Below are 16,375 nucleotides of genomic sequence, written 5' to 3'. Positions count from 1 at the left end.
TGACGGAAAATGTTGTAGTTGGGTATGGAAATCTCAGAATTGTTGGTGGCCTTCCTAAGCCAGGATTCAAACACGGCAAAGACATCAGGGTTGCTAACTATGACAACAACGGGTGAGACAACAACAGCTAATCAGCTAAAACAACAACAGGGAAAATGGTGATGAATCGGCAGAGAGGGTCGGTTAACTACACACAGAGCCTGAGTTCGCAGCTGTGGCCGCCAGTTTTTTTTTTAAATTACAAATTAAATTCTTAAACCCATGTGCGATTCAAATGTAACTCAATGTTCTTTCCTTTCCATTCGGAAGAATGCTCCAACCAGGGATGCCACGGATGAGGGGGTCCAGATTTAGGTCACCCGTTACATGAAAGGGGCCTCTGATTGTGAATGTGGGAGGCGGTGGCGCACGTCGGAGAGGGATCCGCTGCAGTGAGGGTCACCATCAAGTCTCAGACCATCTGTCTCAAAGCCAGCTTCAACCTGCAAGCCACGAGACTGTTCCAACAGCTGAACCCTGGGCTGACTACTGCACCTTACCACACACTTACCATTTATTTATATTCTGTACACACTGAAATTACCTTTGTCTACCGGACCAATGAAATAGTTATGTCACCTTACTGCAGTACTAATGTATATACTTTCATATAATTCTATGCTGCTACTGCACTGTACCTTATTCCACTGACTATGCACATGGGCAAACAATGTCCATACTATAACCCTACAGGCAATTTTTAAATCTTATTTTCATTTAAATCTTATTTTCTTTTATCTGCATATTACTTTGTTATATATTTCAATGCTTTCCTATGTTACTTATTTGATTACTATGTCACTTTTGTCACACTGTGTGAGAAGCCTGCAAGTATATGATAATAACATTTGATTTGACTGGATTTGGATTTGATTTGTCATTACCAGTGGATCCAGGTGACCAGGACTGGCCCTTGATCTGGTATATTTAGCACACACATAATCATTTACAGTACTATTCCACATAAGTTTTTCAAATAGCTTCCAATGTATCTTAAATAATAAAAATGTATCAATATATACAAATAAGTGGAGACAGTTAGTAGGAAAACCGATGGCTTCAAGATGAAAGTGTCTTGTCTCCATCTGGCAGCTGTAGTGTCGTCGGTCTGGAGGATGGCAGGTGGGCTGTGTGAGGAAACGGCACGTGAACAGCAGGAGCACGGCTGCCGCTTGAGAAAGTGGCCGTGAATGAGGCCAAAGGGCAAAAAAGCTGTCGCACGGCACTCAACCACTCTGGAGGGACACCGGCCTCCTGAGTGCTTATTGATAACTGGGTTTCTGTCATCCTGTGAAACCAGTTCATTGCTGCTCACAGCTAAATTTAATATTGGAATGTGGCCTACTAAAATCAGATTTATTATATGGTATTTTACCCTTTATATCACTGCCTGTTGAACAAGGGTCCACCTAATAATGCTTTTTTGTATTGATATGTTTTGTGTTTTGTTGCAATTAAAATAATAACAGCCGTGCCCAGTGGCGACCAGTCATTCAGGGCAGTAGTAGGGCTGCCTGTTATGCATGATATTTTGGCATTAATACGAGTCACATATCAATTTGCAAACAATGTTAAATAATATATATATCATTAAGTTAATAAAACCGTGCACAAACATGGTCTTCCTTTTGTTTTCTTGAGTAAGGCAGATCCAAAATGCAGGTGTTTCAGCCTAGCTCAGTGCTTTCTGTGGTGGTGTGGCGAGCCAGCAGAAAATAGGAGCATTGCGCTGTGATTGGCTCAGTGTTCTGTTACTCATGGGGACACTACGTCATCGCCAAGTTTAAAATGTCAACCCTTTGGGTCCTGCCATAGAGTTATATTAAATGTGCCCTTCCAAGAAGGCTCAAGGTCATTGGCCACAGATAAAATGATGTAAAATCGCGTTATATGTACAGTAGCTTTGATTGGACTGATCATGTCAACATATTACTTTCAAAGTCTTAGCTAGCAGTCATCATCATGAATCAAGTCGACAATCTACTGGCAAATCCTTTTTAATCCTTGTCATATGAAGAGAAATCATGAAGATAAATTATAGATAAAACGTATCGGTGCTCATCAGCCATTGGACATAAACATTACACAACGAGTGATGTGGAAGGAACCGGTGACAGTGGCTAACTGCAAGCATTGCAACTGGGAAGTCGGGAATAAACGAGCTCAGACTAGGAAAATACGTTTGAACAGTCATCCAACTCGGAATTGTAAATCTTTCTCTGATGACAAAATTTGCCCATGAAGGACGGCCGCACCACCTTCCTGTTCAAGTGAGCACATCACAAGGTGAGTCCAAAAATGTCTTATATGCTGCTGCATAAATTATGTAATATGCTAGGGAGATATGTATACTGTAGCTAAGAAAGTAATACTAAGTGTATGTTGTGTAATAAGATGTTAGTAGCCCATATGCCTCACCCTAACAATTGTCTATTTTCACCTCTTAATTTTGCCTATCATTACTGTTCTGACTCGGCGGTGCACATATAGCTGTTTTTGAGAAATGTCATCATCTAATATTAAGAGCTTTCAATGTCTGCTTATATGGCCCTTATTTATCCTATGGTTCTGACTTGGTGTACAGGGAAATTGTAAGAGCAGCCCATGTTCTGAATTATGTCACTGTACAATTTAAAAGTGCTGAACACATTATATTGACTACGTCTGACTTAGCTCGCTCATTAATGTCTTAATCAAAATTACGGAATGCCTCTTATCCACTCATCGTTCTCTAATGGCATAGTTTGTAAATCTCAATTGTCAGTAGAAACTACATTTGTTTAATCAAGTCAGCTATATCAGCTATGTTTTTTTTAAAGGCAGTAAGCGAGGCTGAATTCATTGTTTTGCTGCCAGACAAGGCTCCGCTGATGCAGTGGTAAGGATTCACTCCATGGTGCTGAAAAGAGAGCCCTGCTGTTGGGACAGCTTTATGTAGGCCCGGACAGTTTGTGGGCACTGCTTGTCGCCGTTATAGTGCAATTCATATATTGTTTAGTGTTGTGTTGTGTTGTTTAGTGGCTTTGCAGGCATATACATTTTTGGGGGGAGTTTGCCCCAACAAGATTTACATGCTAAAATCGCTACTGGCGTGCCCTTCGATGCGGGCTTTTTTTATGAGGGCTTTTATTTTGAAAGTTCGTGAAAGCCAACAAAACCACAGAAGAAGAAAAAAAAACGGAAAATATTTTATTTGTTGCGGTTCAGGAGGACAACTTGTTAGATAGCTAGCTCAATTATCTACGACCAGCACTTGCTAAATTCACAGATAATCTGCGTTTTTGATTAAACTCGAAGAGGCTGTTTACACCATATTTCCACGGGAGAACACCTATGGTCGCTGGAGAAGATGCTAGCTGTGCGCCAATTTCTACCTAACACAATGACCAACTACAGAGCTTTTCATACACAACTGTCGTCCATCATGGATGCATTGACCAAAGCGGCGGTGGCAGATATCTGCGAGCTCGTAGATGACAGTTATGCTGTTTTACAATTGGAAATCTCTCGAAGCCACAAAGAGAATGAGGCATTGAGAAGGAAACTCGAGTTGATCGAGACCATCATTGCGCGTGGGCAGAGAGGGAATATGGCAGAAACAAACCACCAAGCTAACATTGATTCCCTCAATGCCGGTATGTATGTATGTGTGTGTGTGGCCAGCTCTATCTGAAATTAACATGCCTGCAAAGCCTGAAAACTTAACCCCAAAATGTTTTTCGCAGCTAAGAGGAGTTGCCACATTATTCCAATAGGTGTCTTCATAATGACAATCTAAATACAACTGGTAAACTTGCTTCACCTTGTTCTCAGCATTTCTCCCTTCGTTATTGGTTCATCATACCAAATTATTTTAATCTGAACCATAGAAGTGATTGACATTGTAAAATAACAATGTTAAACATTGTGAAATAGTAATAATACAAGTCACATTGCTGTAATATAATCAAATTTTCAACAGGAGTATGTAAATCAAAAAGCCCCAACCGTTTGCATTTCATAAAAAAATGTAATTCATGTATGGCTGTAGCCTGATGTCCCAGTCATCTATCCCTCTTAAGATGGAAAGAGAAGATACAGTGGGGCAAAAAAGTATTTAGTCAGCCACCAATTGTGCAAGTTCTCCCACTTAAAGATGAGAGAGGCCTGTAATTTTCATCATAGGTACACTTCAACTATGACAGACAAAATGAGAAAAAAAAATCCAGAAAATCACATTGTAGGATTTTTAATGAATTTAGTTGCAAATTATGGTGGAAAATAAACTTTTGTTTTTGACCAAATACTTCTCAATACTTTGTTATATACCCTTTGTTGGCAATGACAGAGGTCAAACGTTTTCTGTAAGTCTTCACAAGGTTTTTACACACGGTTGCTGGTATTTTGGCCCATTCCTCCATGCAGATCTTCTCTAGAGCAGTGATGTTTTGGGGCTGTTGCTGGGCAACACAGACTTTCAACTCCCTCCAAAAATTTTCTATGGGATTGAGATCTGGAGACTGGCTAGGCCACTCCAGGACCTTGAAATGTTTCTTACGAAGCCACTCCTTCATTGCCCAGGCGGTGTGTTTGGGTCATGCTGAAAGACCCAGCCACATTTCATCTTCAATGCCCTTGCTGATGGAAGGAGGTTTTCATTCAAAATCTCACGATACATGGCCCCATTCTTTCTTTCCTTTACACGGATCAGTCGTCCTGGTCCCTTTGCAGAAAAACAGCCCCAAAGCATGATGTTTCCACCCCCATGCTTCACAGTAGGCATGGTGTTCTTTGGATGCAACTCAGCATTCTTTGTACTCCAAACATGACGAGTTGAGATTTTACCAAAAAGTTCGATTTTGGTTTCATCTGACCATATGACATTTTCCCAATCTTCTTCTGGATCATCCAAATGCTCTCTAGCAAACTTCAGACGGGCCTGGACATGTACTGGATTAAGCAGGGGGACACGTCTCGCACCGCAGGATTTGAGTCCCTGGCGGCGTAGTGTGTTACTGATGGTAGGATTTGTTACTTTGGTCCCAGCTCTCTGCAGGTCATTCACTAGGTCCCCCCGTGTGGTTCTGGGATTTTTGCTCACCGTTCTTGTGATCATTTTGACCCCACAGTTGATGTCTTCAAACCAAGCTGCTTACCTATTGCAGATTCAGTCTTCCCAGCCTGGTGAGGTCTACAATTTTGTTTCTGGTGTCCTTTGACAGCTCTTTGGTCTTGGGCATAGTAGAGTTTGGAGTGTGACTGTTTGAGGTTGTGGACAGGTGTCTTTTATACTGATATCAAGTTCAAACAGGTGCCATTAATACAGGTAATGAGTGGAGGACAGAGGAGCCTCTTAAAGAAGGATTACAGGACTGTGAGAGTCAGAAATCTTGCTTGTTTGTAGGTGACCAAATACTTATTTTCCACCATAATTTGCAAATAAATTCATTCAAAATCCTACAGTGTGATTTCCTGGATTTTTTAAATCATTTTGTTTGTCATAGTTGACGTGTACCTATGATGAAAATTCAGGCCTCATCTTTTTAAGTGGGAGAACTTGCACAATTGGTGGCTGACTAAATACTTTTTTGCCCCAATGTATTCATCATGAGTCAAGTACATGATTAATTGATCGTAGAATAAAACTAACTTTTATAATTTGATAGTCAGTAATAGAGTTAATCAGTTCCTCTCTCTCCTCACCTGCAGGAGACTGTTTCTCCTCTGACTTCAGATTTTTGGGCAATGTTCGGTAGCTAGCTTGCTACATACAGGGCTCCAAAAACTTTTTTCATCACTGTCCCAGAATCATTCTGAAGTGCTATTTAACTGTCCCAATGTATATCAATCTACTGTTGACTAACCCCATTACGCACTAATTTGCACAAATGAGGTTGCAATGAAAACGAATGGACTGTAGTGACTGTGTTGGCTTCAAAATCCGGGGTGTGAACTACGTTTCTGTTCAAGCGTTGATTGACATGGTAATAACCCGATAGTATTGGAGAAGAGTTGAAAAAACGGACCCCTCTGAAGCTGTACGTTAAATTGTGATGTGTCATGACGTAACGTACAGCACGCATAATGCAACTCATTCTGTGTTGTACAGCCTCTCCACCAGGTGTAGCGCTTCTCTCACAAATTAAAAACAAGGGACAGGGTAACGGGGATACCTAGTCAATTGTACAACTGAATGCATGCATTTTTTGCGTTGTCACTGCAAGCCATCAAGACTCAAAAGCCGCCACAGCCGCTGTTTACTTCTGAAGATAACTGTAGCGCCGCCCTAAAAACACGATTTATAATTCGACACAAACCTTCAAGTAGATATGTAATGATAATATAAACTCTTTATAGTAAGTGTTTTATTTACATTTTAGAGGTGATGAGTTGGACAGATTGGGTGAAAAAAGCTGTTTCCCCACACGGCTGATCTCCCCCTTTCACTATCACGCAGTAGGTATCGCTTCCCCACCTGCCATTTTTAAAAAGACCCGAAGGAGCTCATTGCCTCCTTCAATCATGCAAAGACGGGCAGCATGAAGGTCTCGTCTTGGATTTTGCTGGAAAGGGGAGAAATTGTGCTTTACAATGGTATTCATATTATGTTTTTAGGGCACTAAAATAAGGTAAATTTTACGTTACAGCGCAATGTACAAAAGTGCATTAGTTAACTACAATACCCCATAATGACAAAGATAAAACGGGTCATTAGACATTTATGCAAATGTATAATTTAATTCTGAAATACCTTATTTACACAAGTATTCAGACCCTTTGCTATCATCATGGGGGCATTGTGTATATATTGATAAGGGGGGGGGGGGGGGGGGGGGGACAATTTAATCCGTTTTAGAATAAGGCTGTAACCTAACAAAATCTGGAAAAGTCAAGTGGTCTGAATACTTTCCGAAGTCACTGTGTATATATACAGTACCTGTCAAAGGTTTGGACACCTACTCATTCAAGGGTCTTGCTTTATTTTTTTATATATTTTTTTCAAAACTATGAAATAACTCATATGGCATCATGTAGTAATTGTTAAACAAATCCAAATATTTTATATTTGAAATTCCTCAATTAGCCACCCTTTGCCTTGACAGCTTTGCAGACGCTTGGCATTCTCTCAACCAGCTTCATGAGGTAGTCACCTGTAATGCATTTCAATTAACAGGTGTGCCTTGTTAAAAGTTAATTTGTTGAATTTCTGTCCTTAATGTGTTTGAGCCAATTAGTTGTGTTGCAACAAGGTAGGGATGGTATACAGAAGATAGTCCTATTTGGTAAAAGACCAAGTCCATATTATGGCAAGAACAGCTCAAATAAACTCCATCCCTCTGGTTTGCGCTTAGTGGGACTATCATTTGTTTTTCAACGTGACAATGACCCAACACACATCCAGGCTGTGTAAGGGCTATTTGACCAATAAGGAGAGGGATGGTGCTGCATTAGGTTACCTGGCTTACACAATCACACCTCAACCCAAGGGGTGTCAATACGCCCCTTGTACTAGAGCAAAAAAATTGTGTGTCCTCGGTTGCAACTCTCACTACCAAGTTCCAAACTGCCTCTGGAAGCAACGTCAGCAGAACTGTTTGTTGGGAGCTTCATGAAATCGGTTTCCATGGCAGAGCAGTCACACACAAGCCTAAGATCACCATGTGCAATACCAAGTGTCTGCTGGAGTGGTGTAAACCTCGTCGCCATTGGACTCTGGAGCACTGGAAATGTGTTCTATGGAGTGATGAATCATGCTCCATCTGGCAGTCCAACAGACAAAACCTGGGTTTGGCAGATGCCAGAAGAAAGCTACCTTCCCCAATGTATAGTGCCAACTGTAAAGTTTGGTGGAGGAGGAATAATGGTTCCGGCTAGGCCCCTTAGTTCCAGTGAAGGGAAATCTTAACGCTACAGCATACATTGCATTATTCTAGACGTTTCTGTGCTTCCAACTTTGTGCCCCCGTGCTCAGTTGGAGTGGAAGAACTTGACTGACCTGCACAAAGTCCTGACCTCAACTCCATCGAACTGTTTTGGGATGAATTGGAACACTGACTGCGAGCCAGGCCTAATCGCCCAACATCAGTGCCCAACCTCACTAATGCTTGTGTGGCTGAATGGAAGCAAGTCCCTGCAGCAATGTTCTAACATCTAGTGAAAGCCTTCCCACAAGAGTGGAGGCTGATATAGAAGCTAAGGGGGGACCAACTCCATATTAATGCCCATGATTTTGGAATGAGACGAGCAGGTGTCCTCACATTTTTGGTTGTGTGTGTGTTTTGATGGTCTTGTCCATCATGTGTGATTCATTGATGGCACATACTGTCTTCATTACAATATTGTAGCTTACTTAGTTATCAGGCCTACTTCTCACTTTGTCCTAGAACATTCCTCTTCATCTGGAAGGGCTGCCTGTACCAAGCAGTCAAATGAAAATCTAAGAAGAGCTGGAAAGATCACAGCTGTTCGGGAAGCCACAGAACAGTCTGAAAATAAAGAGGTAATAGAAAAAAATCTACATGAAGCTTTATTAGAGCTGGTTATGGCTTTCTCATGTTCTGTTTTGCCATTCATGTTTTATTGATGATAAATCCTGTTGAGAGCCCAACTTAAAAAAACATCAGTGACCACTAGACCGCAGTCTAATGGTTTCCACTACAACCATTACTTGGTGGTTCCATTACATTGAGTGTGTTGAGACATTTTCCATTAGGAAATAATGGTCTCTACTGGTGAAATCACAATGTCTATACCAGGGGTGTCAAACAAATTTTGCCCTGCAGGCTGCAATCGGTCTACAATTATTTTTATTTTTTTTCTATTTATTTAACTAGGCAAGTCAGTTAAGAACAAATTCTTATTTTACAATGACGGCCTACACCAGCCAAACCCGGACGACGCTGGGCCAATTGTGTTCTGCCCTATGGGACTCCCAATCATGGCCGATTGTGATACAGCCTTGATTCAAACCAGGGTGTCTGTAGTGATGCTTCTAGCACTGAGATGCAGTGCCTTAGAACCACTGCGCCACTTGGGAGCTCCGGAGGAACGCACTGAAAATGTGTTTATATTTCCTTCAAAATGTGCTAGTCCTCTATCCATTTTTCAGAATTTTCAATCCTCCCTGACCTAACACTTATTTTGGTAATTTTTAGCAAGTTGGACATAGTGAAGAGATTATTAATATAGTTCCATTTTATTGGGTTTTAGTCATTTCAGTGTGGATTGAAACCATAGGCAACCCCTGGTCTGTACAAAAATGTTATGGTATTAATGTCTTGTTTGTCTTTTACCTTTTAATCATGACTTACAGTACATGGCCCCAATTTTGCTGCCTCTACAACTCATTCTGCAAACCCTGCATCTTCCTGTATTTTCGATTAAATATGCTCTCTCGCCATATCAGGTGGTTTTGCAGGTACCTGAAGAGGAGAAGATCAGACCTGACATAGTCTTAATCAAGGAGGAGAAGCTGGGCGGGGACTTGGATAGTAGTAATGACACACAGGATGTTCTGCTATTCAGTGAGAAGGGTAAGTGAAAGGTGTACACATTAATTGTTAGCCAGGTGGAATTGCATGGACGTTGCAAATTCTGTCTGTTATGTCAACTGCTTTTCTCTCCCCGATGTCAAGTGGTAAAGTGAACTTAATTGAATCACACTCCTAACATTATCACACACAAAAGTAAGTGTAGGCCTACACAATTTCCCCCATTACTGGCAATATTGCTCCCCGCATCAATGCTGACAGTCATTTGTCGTGAGCGTTGTGGCCCAAATTGATTCGACTGCATCTCCCTGACATTAGTTGTAGATGGCTGAGCTACTACAACCCAATTTTAAATGTTTTTGAGACATAGGAAAAAGCTTTATCTACATTATTATTGCTTGTGTAGGGCAATATGTACCCCCACCCTGTTGCCAGCCACATCTCCTACTTCTCCCCTTACAAAACAATGGAAACACAGGTACATTGCTGTGTTTGACATCCCTATTTGCTCCAATCTCTTCCCTAAGGTACTGAGGCGTCGTATGGTGAAGTGGGTGATGGTGAAGAAGGGCCATCCAGAACAACCTCCTCCACCATAACTACGAGGGAGTGGGACAGAAGTGGAGAGGATAGTGGCCACCGATCCGAGCAGGGGAATGAGAGTTCTCAGAGGACTCCCCAGTTTTTGCGTTCTAAATTCACGGCCGGAAGATGGTACCCCCTGAGCCTTAACTACACGCTGCATGAGACACCCAGTGAGTCTGGGTCCAGTCCACCGGGGGGGAATAATGAAATGGAGACAGTGGAACCCGTTTATGATTTCCCTTCAGAAACCGACACCGTCCCCTCTACTCACCCGACAGGGAAACGGTTTCCCTTTGAACCAGACAGTAGTCCAAATTCTCTCGCTGGGAATTTCGAAATGAAAAGAGAAGTTTCCATGGTCAGCTCTCTACCCTACGACGTGGAACTGGATATGTGTTCTTCATGGAGCAACCAGGATATGCTGGGAATGGTTTCCATGCAGGACGGGAAATACCTGAAACCGGACCGCAGGGAATTGCTGCTTGACAAGGTTGCAGACTTGAGCTCTGCCCATTATCAAATGACTGCCGCCGGACTTCACGCTGCAGCCAAGTATGACAGCAGAGACAGCAAGCGTTTTATTTGCACCTTCTGCAGCAAGTGTTTTACATCGTCGCGAAATCTGGAGACACACCTACGGGTTCACACAGGAGAGAGACCATACAGCTGCACCCAGTGCGGGAAGAGGTTCACCCAGTCTGGCCATCTGAAAACGCATCAGAGCGTACACACCGGAGAGCGGCCATTTGCCTGCGAGCAGTGTGGTAAAAGGTTTGCAGGGAAACAGAATTTGAGGTTACACCAACAGAAAAACCACCCTAATCTGTGAGGTGTAAGGCTAGTTGAGAGCTCCACGAACAGTTATGCCTAACATTTTTAGAAGCATTAGACCAGAACCGTGACACTGTTTGACATCTAAGTTTGAACATTAGTAATGAAGAAAAGGCTATTTTGTATTTTCACACTCATGATATGTTTTGATGGATGAACTCCGCAAGAATGGTGGAGGTGAAAAACATGGTCTAACATTGCGATGCTCTAATTTCAATTTTTCTTCCATTTAATTGCCTTTGAAATGATACAATTGATAATATTTAACCCAATGAAACAAAGCTATTTGATGAGACATTATTACCACTGGAATGTATTTTGAAAATGGAACAGTCCTTCCATATAAGTTGTTACGATAATGGTCACACTTTAAATTTACCACAATTAATAAAGGCTTAATATAGCATACATCACGTCTTAGGCAATGCACTCTATAGTTCTTATTAATGCATCATATCCTTCTATGGAAATTCTCAAAAAAGCTGTGCTTTACAAAGGGCTGTAACTATATGTAACAATATAACATTATTAGTGTGCTTGCAAGAAGATGACTCATGTCAGGCCAGAACTGTAAGAGAAAATGTGTTCTCCCAGTAAACTTACATTTTTATAATACAGACCGTAGGAAAGTTTATTTAAAGGATGAGTCAGTTCAGAAGCTAGAAGATTCATTACTTGCCAACAGCTGCAATTCCCAGTTAAACGACATCACGTTTTTAAGTTCACTTTCATAGTTTTGTCTAATAACACTATCATGAATCTACAAAGACGTTGTGGGTCAGTAGCTAAGTTTCCATCCAATTGGCGATTTTCATGCAAAAATGATAATCTGCATGACGAAAATGCGCGTTTTCCAACCAGTGGTCTGTTTTCACCAAACTGACTTGTTGCGTATACAAATCAGTGCCTGATGACGTAGTGCATACAATTTACTTTTCCGTTTAAGTTTTCAGGTACCGAATAAAATGTGTTCAATGTGTTTCCATTGCATTTTCAACTCTACCGATAGCTTTGTAACAAACTGTTGCATTAAATAGCAAATGTGCCTACTCTGGTCTTGACACGTGCGCTCTAGCCAACAGCTCGCAGATACAGTATGCTAGTCTACATGATGAGATTATTATGGATAAGACTGAGAATATTTATTTGTCAAACAGCAGTTTGAACAAAATACAATTTCAGCTAAACCCTAAAAGTACAGTATCTAACAAAATAACTACGTTATGGCATTCACTATATTTGCATATCATAGAAATGTGGATATGTTTGTGGATAAAATTCTAATTTACTCAACCTTTTTAAATGTATTGATTTACCAGTTTATTTAGTACGTGATTGTCAATATTTGGGTTTGGCAGTGTGTTGACATTGAAGGTGAATAACTTCCATAATATGTCTGAAATTAGTGAGTCAGAACAATGTTTTATTAGTTGTTCATATGCAATATAAAAAGTCAGGAATAAGTCAATTCTAGCTCACCATCAGGCAATTGTTGAACTTGTGCATTGCAATATATTTCTAATATTCATGAATATCTGTTTTGTAAATTCAGAGTTCCTTTTATAATGCATTTACATAACTGTCACATAATATACTTCACAATTTAAAAACAAGACCTGTATACAGTGGCAAGAAAAAGTATGTGAACCTTTTGGAAATACCTGGATTTCTGCATAAATTGGTCATAACATTTGATCTAATCTTCGTCTAGGTCACAACAATAGACAAAGTCTGCTTAAACTAATAACCCACAAACAATGATATGTTTTCATGTCTTTATTGAAAACACTGTGTGAACATTCACGGTGCAGGGTGGAAAAAATGTGAACCCTTGGATTTCATAACTGGTTGACCCTCCTTTGGCAGCAATAACCTCAACCAAACAGTCAGGAGGAATTTTGGACAATTCCTCTTTACAAAGCTGTTTCAGTTCAACAATATTCTTGGGATGTCTGGTGTGAACTGCTCTCTTGAGGTCATGCCACAGCATCTCAATTGGGTTGAGGTCAGGACTCTGACTGGGCTCTGACAGAAGCTGTATTTTCTTCTGTTAACGCCATTCTGTTGTTGATTCACTTCTGTGTTTTGGGTCGTTGTCCTGTTGCATCACCCAACTTCTGTTGAGCTTCAATTGGCGGACAGAACCTTACATCCTCCTGAATTTTTCTGTCAATGATAGCAAGCTGTCCAAGCCCTGAGGCAACAAAACAGCCCCAAACCATGATGCTCCCTCCATCATACTTTACAGTTGGGATGAGGTTGATGTTTGTGTGCTGTGCCTTTTTTTTTCCCCCACACATGTTGTGTGTTCCTTCCAAACAATTCAACTGTAGTTTCATCTGTCCACAGTGTATTTTGCCAGTAGCGCTGTGGAACATCCAGGTGCACTTTTGCAAACTTCAGACAGCAATGGTTTTTCTGGACAGCAGTAGCTTCTTCCGTGGTGTCCTCCCATGAACACCATTCTTGTTTAGTGTTTTAAGTATTGTAGACTTGTCAACAGAGATGTTAGCATGTTCCAGAGATTTCTGTAAGTCTTTAGCTGACACTCTAGGATTCTTCTTAATCTCATTGAGCATCCTGCGCTGTGCCCTTGCAGTCATCTTTGCAGGACGGCCACTCCTAGGGAGAATAAAAACAGTGCTGAACTTACTCCATTTATAGACAATTTGTCTTACCGTGGACTGATGAACATCAAGGCTTTTAGAGATACTTTTGTAACCCTTTCCAGCTTAATGCAAGTCTACCATTCTTAATCTTAGGTCTTCTGAGATCTCTTTTGTTCGGGGTATGGTCCATATCAGTCAATGATTCTGGTGAATAGCAAACACAAATTTTGTGAGTGTTATTTATAGGGGGGGGGGGGGCAGCTCTAACCAACATCTCCAATCTCGTCTCATTGATTGGACTCCAGGTTAGCTGACTCCTGATTCCAATGAGCCTTTGGAGAAGTCATTAGCGTAGGGGTTCACATACTTTTCCCAACCTACACTGAATGTTTAAATGATGTATACTTTGTTATTAGTTTAAGCACACTGCTTGTCTGTTGGGACTTAGATGAAGATTAGATCAAATTTGATGACCAATTTATGCAGAAATCCAGGTAATTCCAAATGGTTCACATACTTTTTCTTGCCACTGTATAATAAAGAGAACCTAACCACATTTATCTGGTTCTTACCTGTGTAGCTTCAGAGGTTCCACCTGCAATAGTTGTGTAATGAGAACACAGGCTGCTGTTTTAAAACTTGGGTACAGGCAGTATCTTTTCTTTGCCCCTTTCCTATTGTTTGTAACATACTATTCTCCAGATGGACAAATTCTACACACTTTGGCATTTCCAAATCCATTGTACCACCCAAATATAATTTGACATTTTAAAATGTCAAACAATAAACTGTAACAGACTAGCCCTGAAAATGAACAGATTCCAAATCCGGACCCATGTGGAATTCCAAGGCTTTGCACAAGCAGTTTGCATCCTGCTTTGGTGTGTTGACCAAGGCAAACAATTTAATCCATTTTAGAATAAGGCTGTAATGTGGAAAAAGTCAATTAGAAAGGAAAATGAGGACCTATAATTTCCCAATGAAGCGATGGGAAAGCGAGAACTCAAGCTGTTGTTACAGAAGCAGTCCCACCAGGTGAAGGTCTCCATCCAAATCAGTCGCAGCAGGAGAACACTGGTCATAAAAGGAATGGCATAACAATAACCGCTGGAGATTGAAGAGGTCAGTTGAAGATGAAGAGGTCAGTTCCCATGTTTAACTCCTTCAGTTGCTACAGTGCATTCTGAAAGTATTCAGACCCCTTGACTTTTTCGACATTACAGCCTTAATTCTAAAATGGATTAAAAAAAAATGTTTTTCTTCTCATCAATCTACACACAATACCCCATAATGACAAAGAAAAAACTGGTTTACAGAAATGTTTGTATTATTGACGCACCGATATGACATTTTTGGCCAATATCCGATATTTTCCTTGCAAAAAAAAACAATACGGATATTACATTTTTGCAGTCTTTTAAGCATTCTAGTACAGTTAAATAGTTAACATACATGGACACAGCGGTCTAAGGCACTATCTCAGTGCAAGAGGTGTCACTACAGTCCCTGGTTCAATTCCAGGCTGTATCACATCCGGCCGTGATTGGGAGTCCCATAGGGTGGCGCACAATTGGGCTGTCATTGTAAATAAGAATTTGTTCTTAACTGACTTACCTAGTTAAAAGGTTACACACACCACACTGAACAAAATGTTATTTTGTTGGCATTTGTGAATGTCCCCATTACCAGTAAAACATCATCAAAACCTATTTCTTTCACTTACTTGCTGTGCTGTTTCATTGTTCATTTGTTCAGTCGTTTCATTCTCAACCAGGATTTCTATGGAACGCTGTTTGGGTCTAATAACACCATTTCACATGTCAAGTAACACGACATCTGTTTCAGTAGCTAACTAAAATAACCCTAATTTATAAGACAGTTCTTATTTGATTTATGTTTGTCGGACCCATCTATGTGAAGCTAGCCACAATAAGGATTAGCCACAATAGTGGACTTTGCGGTTAGCCTTAAATAAAAGTATATGCATAATTCTACATTTGTTTTAATTTGCATCAGTCAATGACACACTTTAATTTTGAGGCCAAACTGCAAATTTCACATTTGTGCCTAATCCTTATTGTGGCTAGCTTCACAACACATAACCCGGTCTGGTCGAGCCTCACTAGCCAGATGAAGCTAGCTGGCTGCTTATAACGTTAGTTTTGGGCAACAGGGTTAAGTAGCTGGCTAGCTATTTATTTTCATGAACTGAAGTTCAATTTCAATAGGCGAACAACAAATGGCAACCCAGCTAATACTTACAAGGATTCCTAAATCATTGCTAAGAGTAATGAAAATGACTGCAGTTTCTACTGGTCAGTGTTTTCAGGCTGGTTGTATTGGAGCTAGCTAGGTACCAGAAGTTACCAACGCGGTATTGTAAACACATCGTTCGTGGCTGGTGTTTGCTTGTTTGCAGACTTTTGTACAGCTTTGACAGTGCTACTGTATATTTTTGGACAGGCAAAGACCCAAACGGCGTTCCATAGTATGTATGTCATGAAGCTAATAGAAGTGTGTAACTGTGTAACTCCGGTGGGGCAACATCTGAAAAATAGCGCACTTGGTAGTGTGTACCATTGTTCGACCAGTCGGCGAAAGCCAACATCACCCACGACAGAGAACGGTTGATTGTCAAGAGCAATGACTTTCATTATCTTGGCTTTAATGGATTTCCCTTTGAGTTGTCTCGCTGAAATTGTCTTACTCTTTCAAATGACTGCTTGATTTGTTGATTGCTCGATCCACACAGCAGACATTGTGGGCTAGGTTAGGAATGCTGTGTTGCACGTGTAGTGCAAAATTTTACGTGGCATCATTGTCATGTACCTACGTTATATA

At 40.8% G+C, this 16,375-nt stretch overlaps 1 protein-coding gene across 1 annotated transcript; it reads left to right on the top strand.

Moving 5' to 3' along the window:
- The first annotated feature begins 3,196 nt into the window (after positions 1–3,196).
- Positions 3,197–14,190, top strand: LOC109907750 (zinc finger protein 37). Its single transcript, XM_020505921.2, has 4 exons — positions 3,197–3,674; positions 8,403–8,518; positions 9,425–9,551; positions 10,037–14,190. The coding sequence occupies exons 1-4, from the start codon at positions 3,389–3,391 to the stop codon at positions 10,921–10,923; spliced, it is 1,416 nt and encodes a 471-aa protein (XP_020361510.1). The 5' UTR covers positions 3,197–3,388; the 3' UTR covers positions 10,924–14,190.
- Positions 14,191–16,375: the final 2,185 nt, after the last annotated feature.

This window comes from Oncorhynchus kisutch, linkage group LG17 (assembly GCF_002021735.2).
Source record: "Oncorhynchus kisutch isolate 150728-3 linkage group LG17, Okis_V2, whole genome shotgun sequence".
In the NCBI taxonomy this organism is placed as follows: Eukaryota; Metazoa; Chordata; class Actinopteri; order Salmoniformes; family Salmonidae; genus Oncorhynchus; species Oncorhynchus kisutch.
The sequence above is the reverse complement of the archived record's forward strand: the minus strand, read 5'-3'. Positions and strand labels throughout refer to the sequence as shown.

Coding starts and splice junctions, on each gene's coding strand:
- LOC109907750 (XM_020505921.2), top strand. CDS start 3,389: ATGCTAGCTGTGCGCCAATTTCTACCTAACACAATGACCAACTACAGA. Junction 3,675..8,402: donor CATTGATTCCCTCAATGCCG/GTATGTATGTAT, acceptor ACTTTGTCCTAG/AACATTCCTCTTCATCTGGA. Junction 8,519..9,424: donor AACAGTCTGAAAATAAAGAG/GTAATAGAAAAA, acceptor TCGCCATATCAG/GTGGTTTTGCAGGTACCTGA.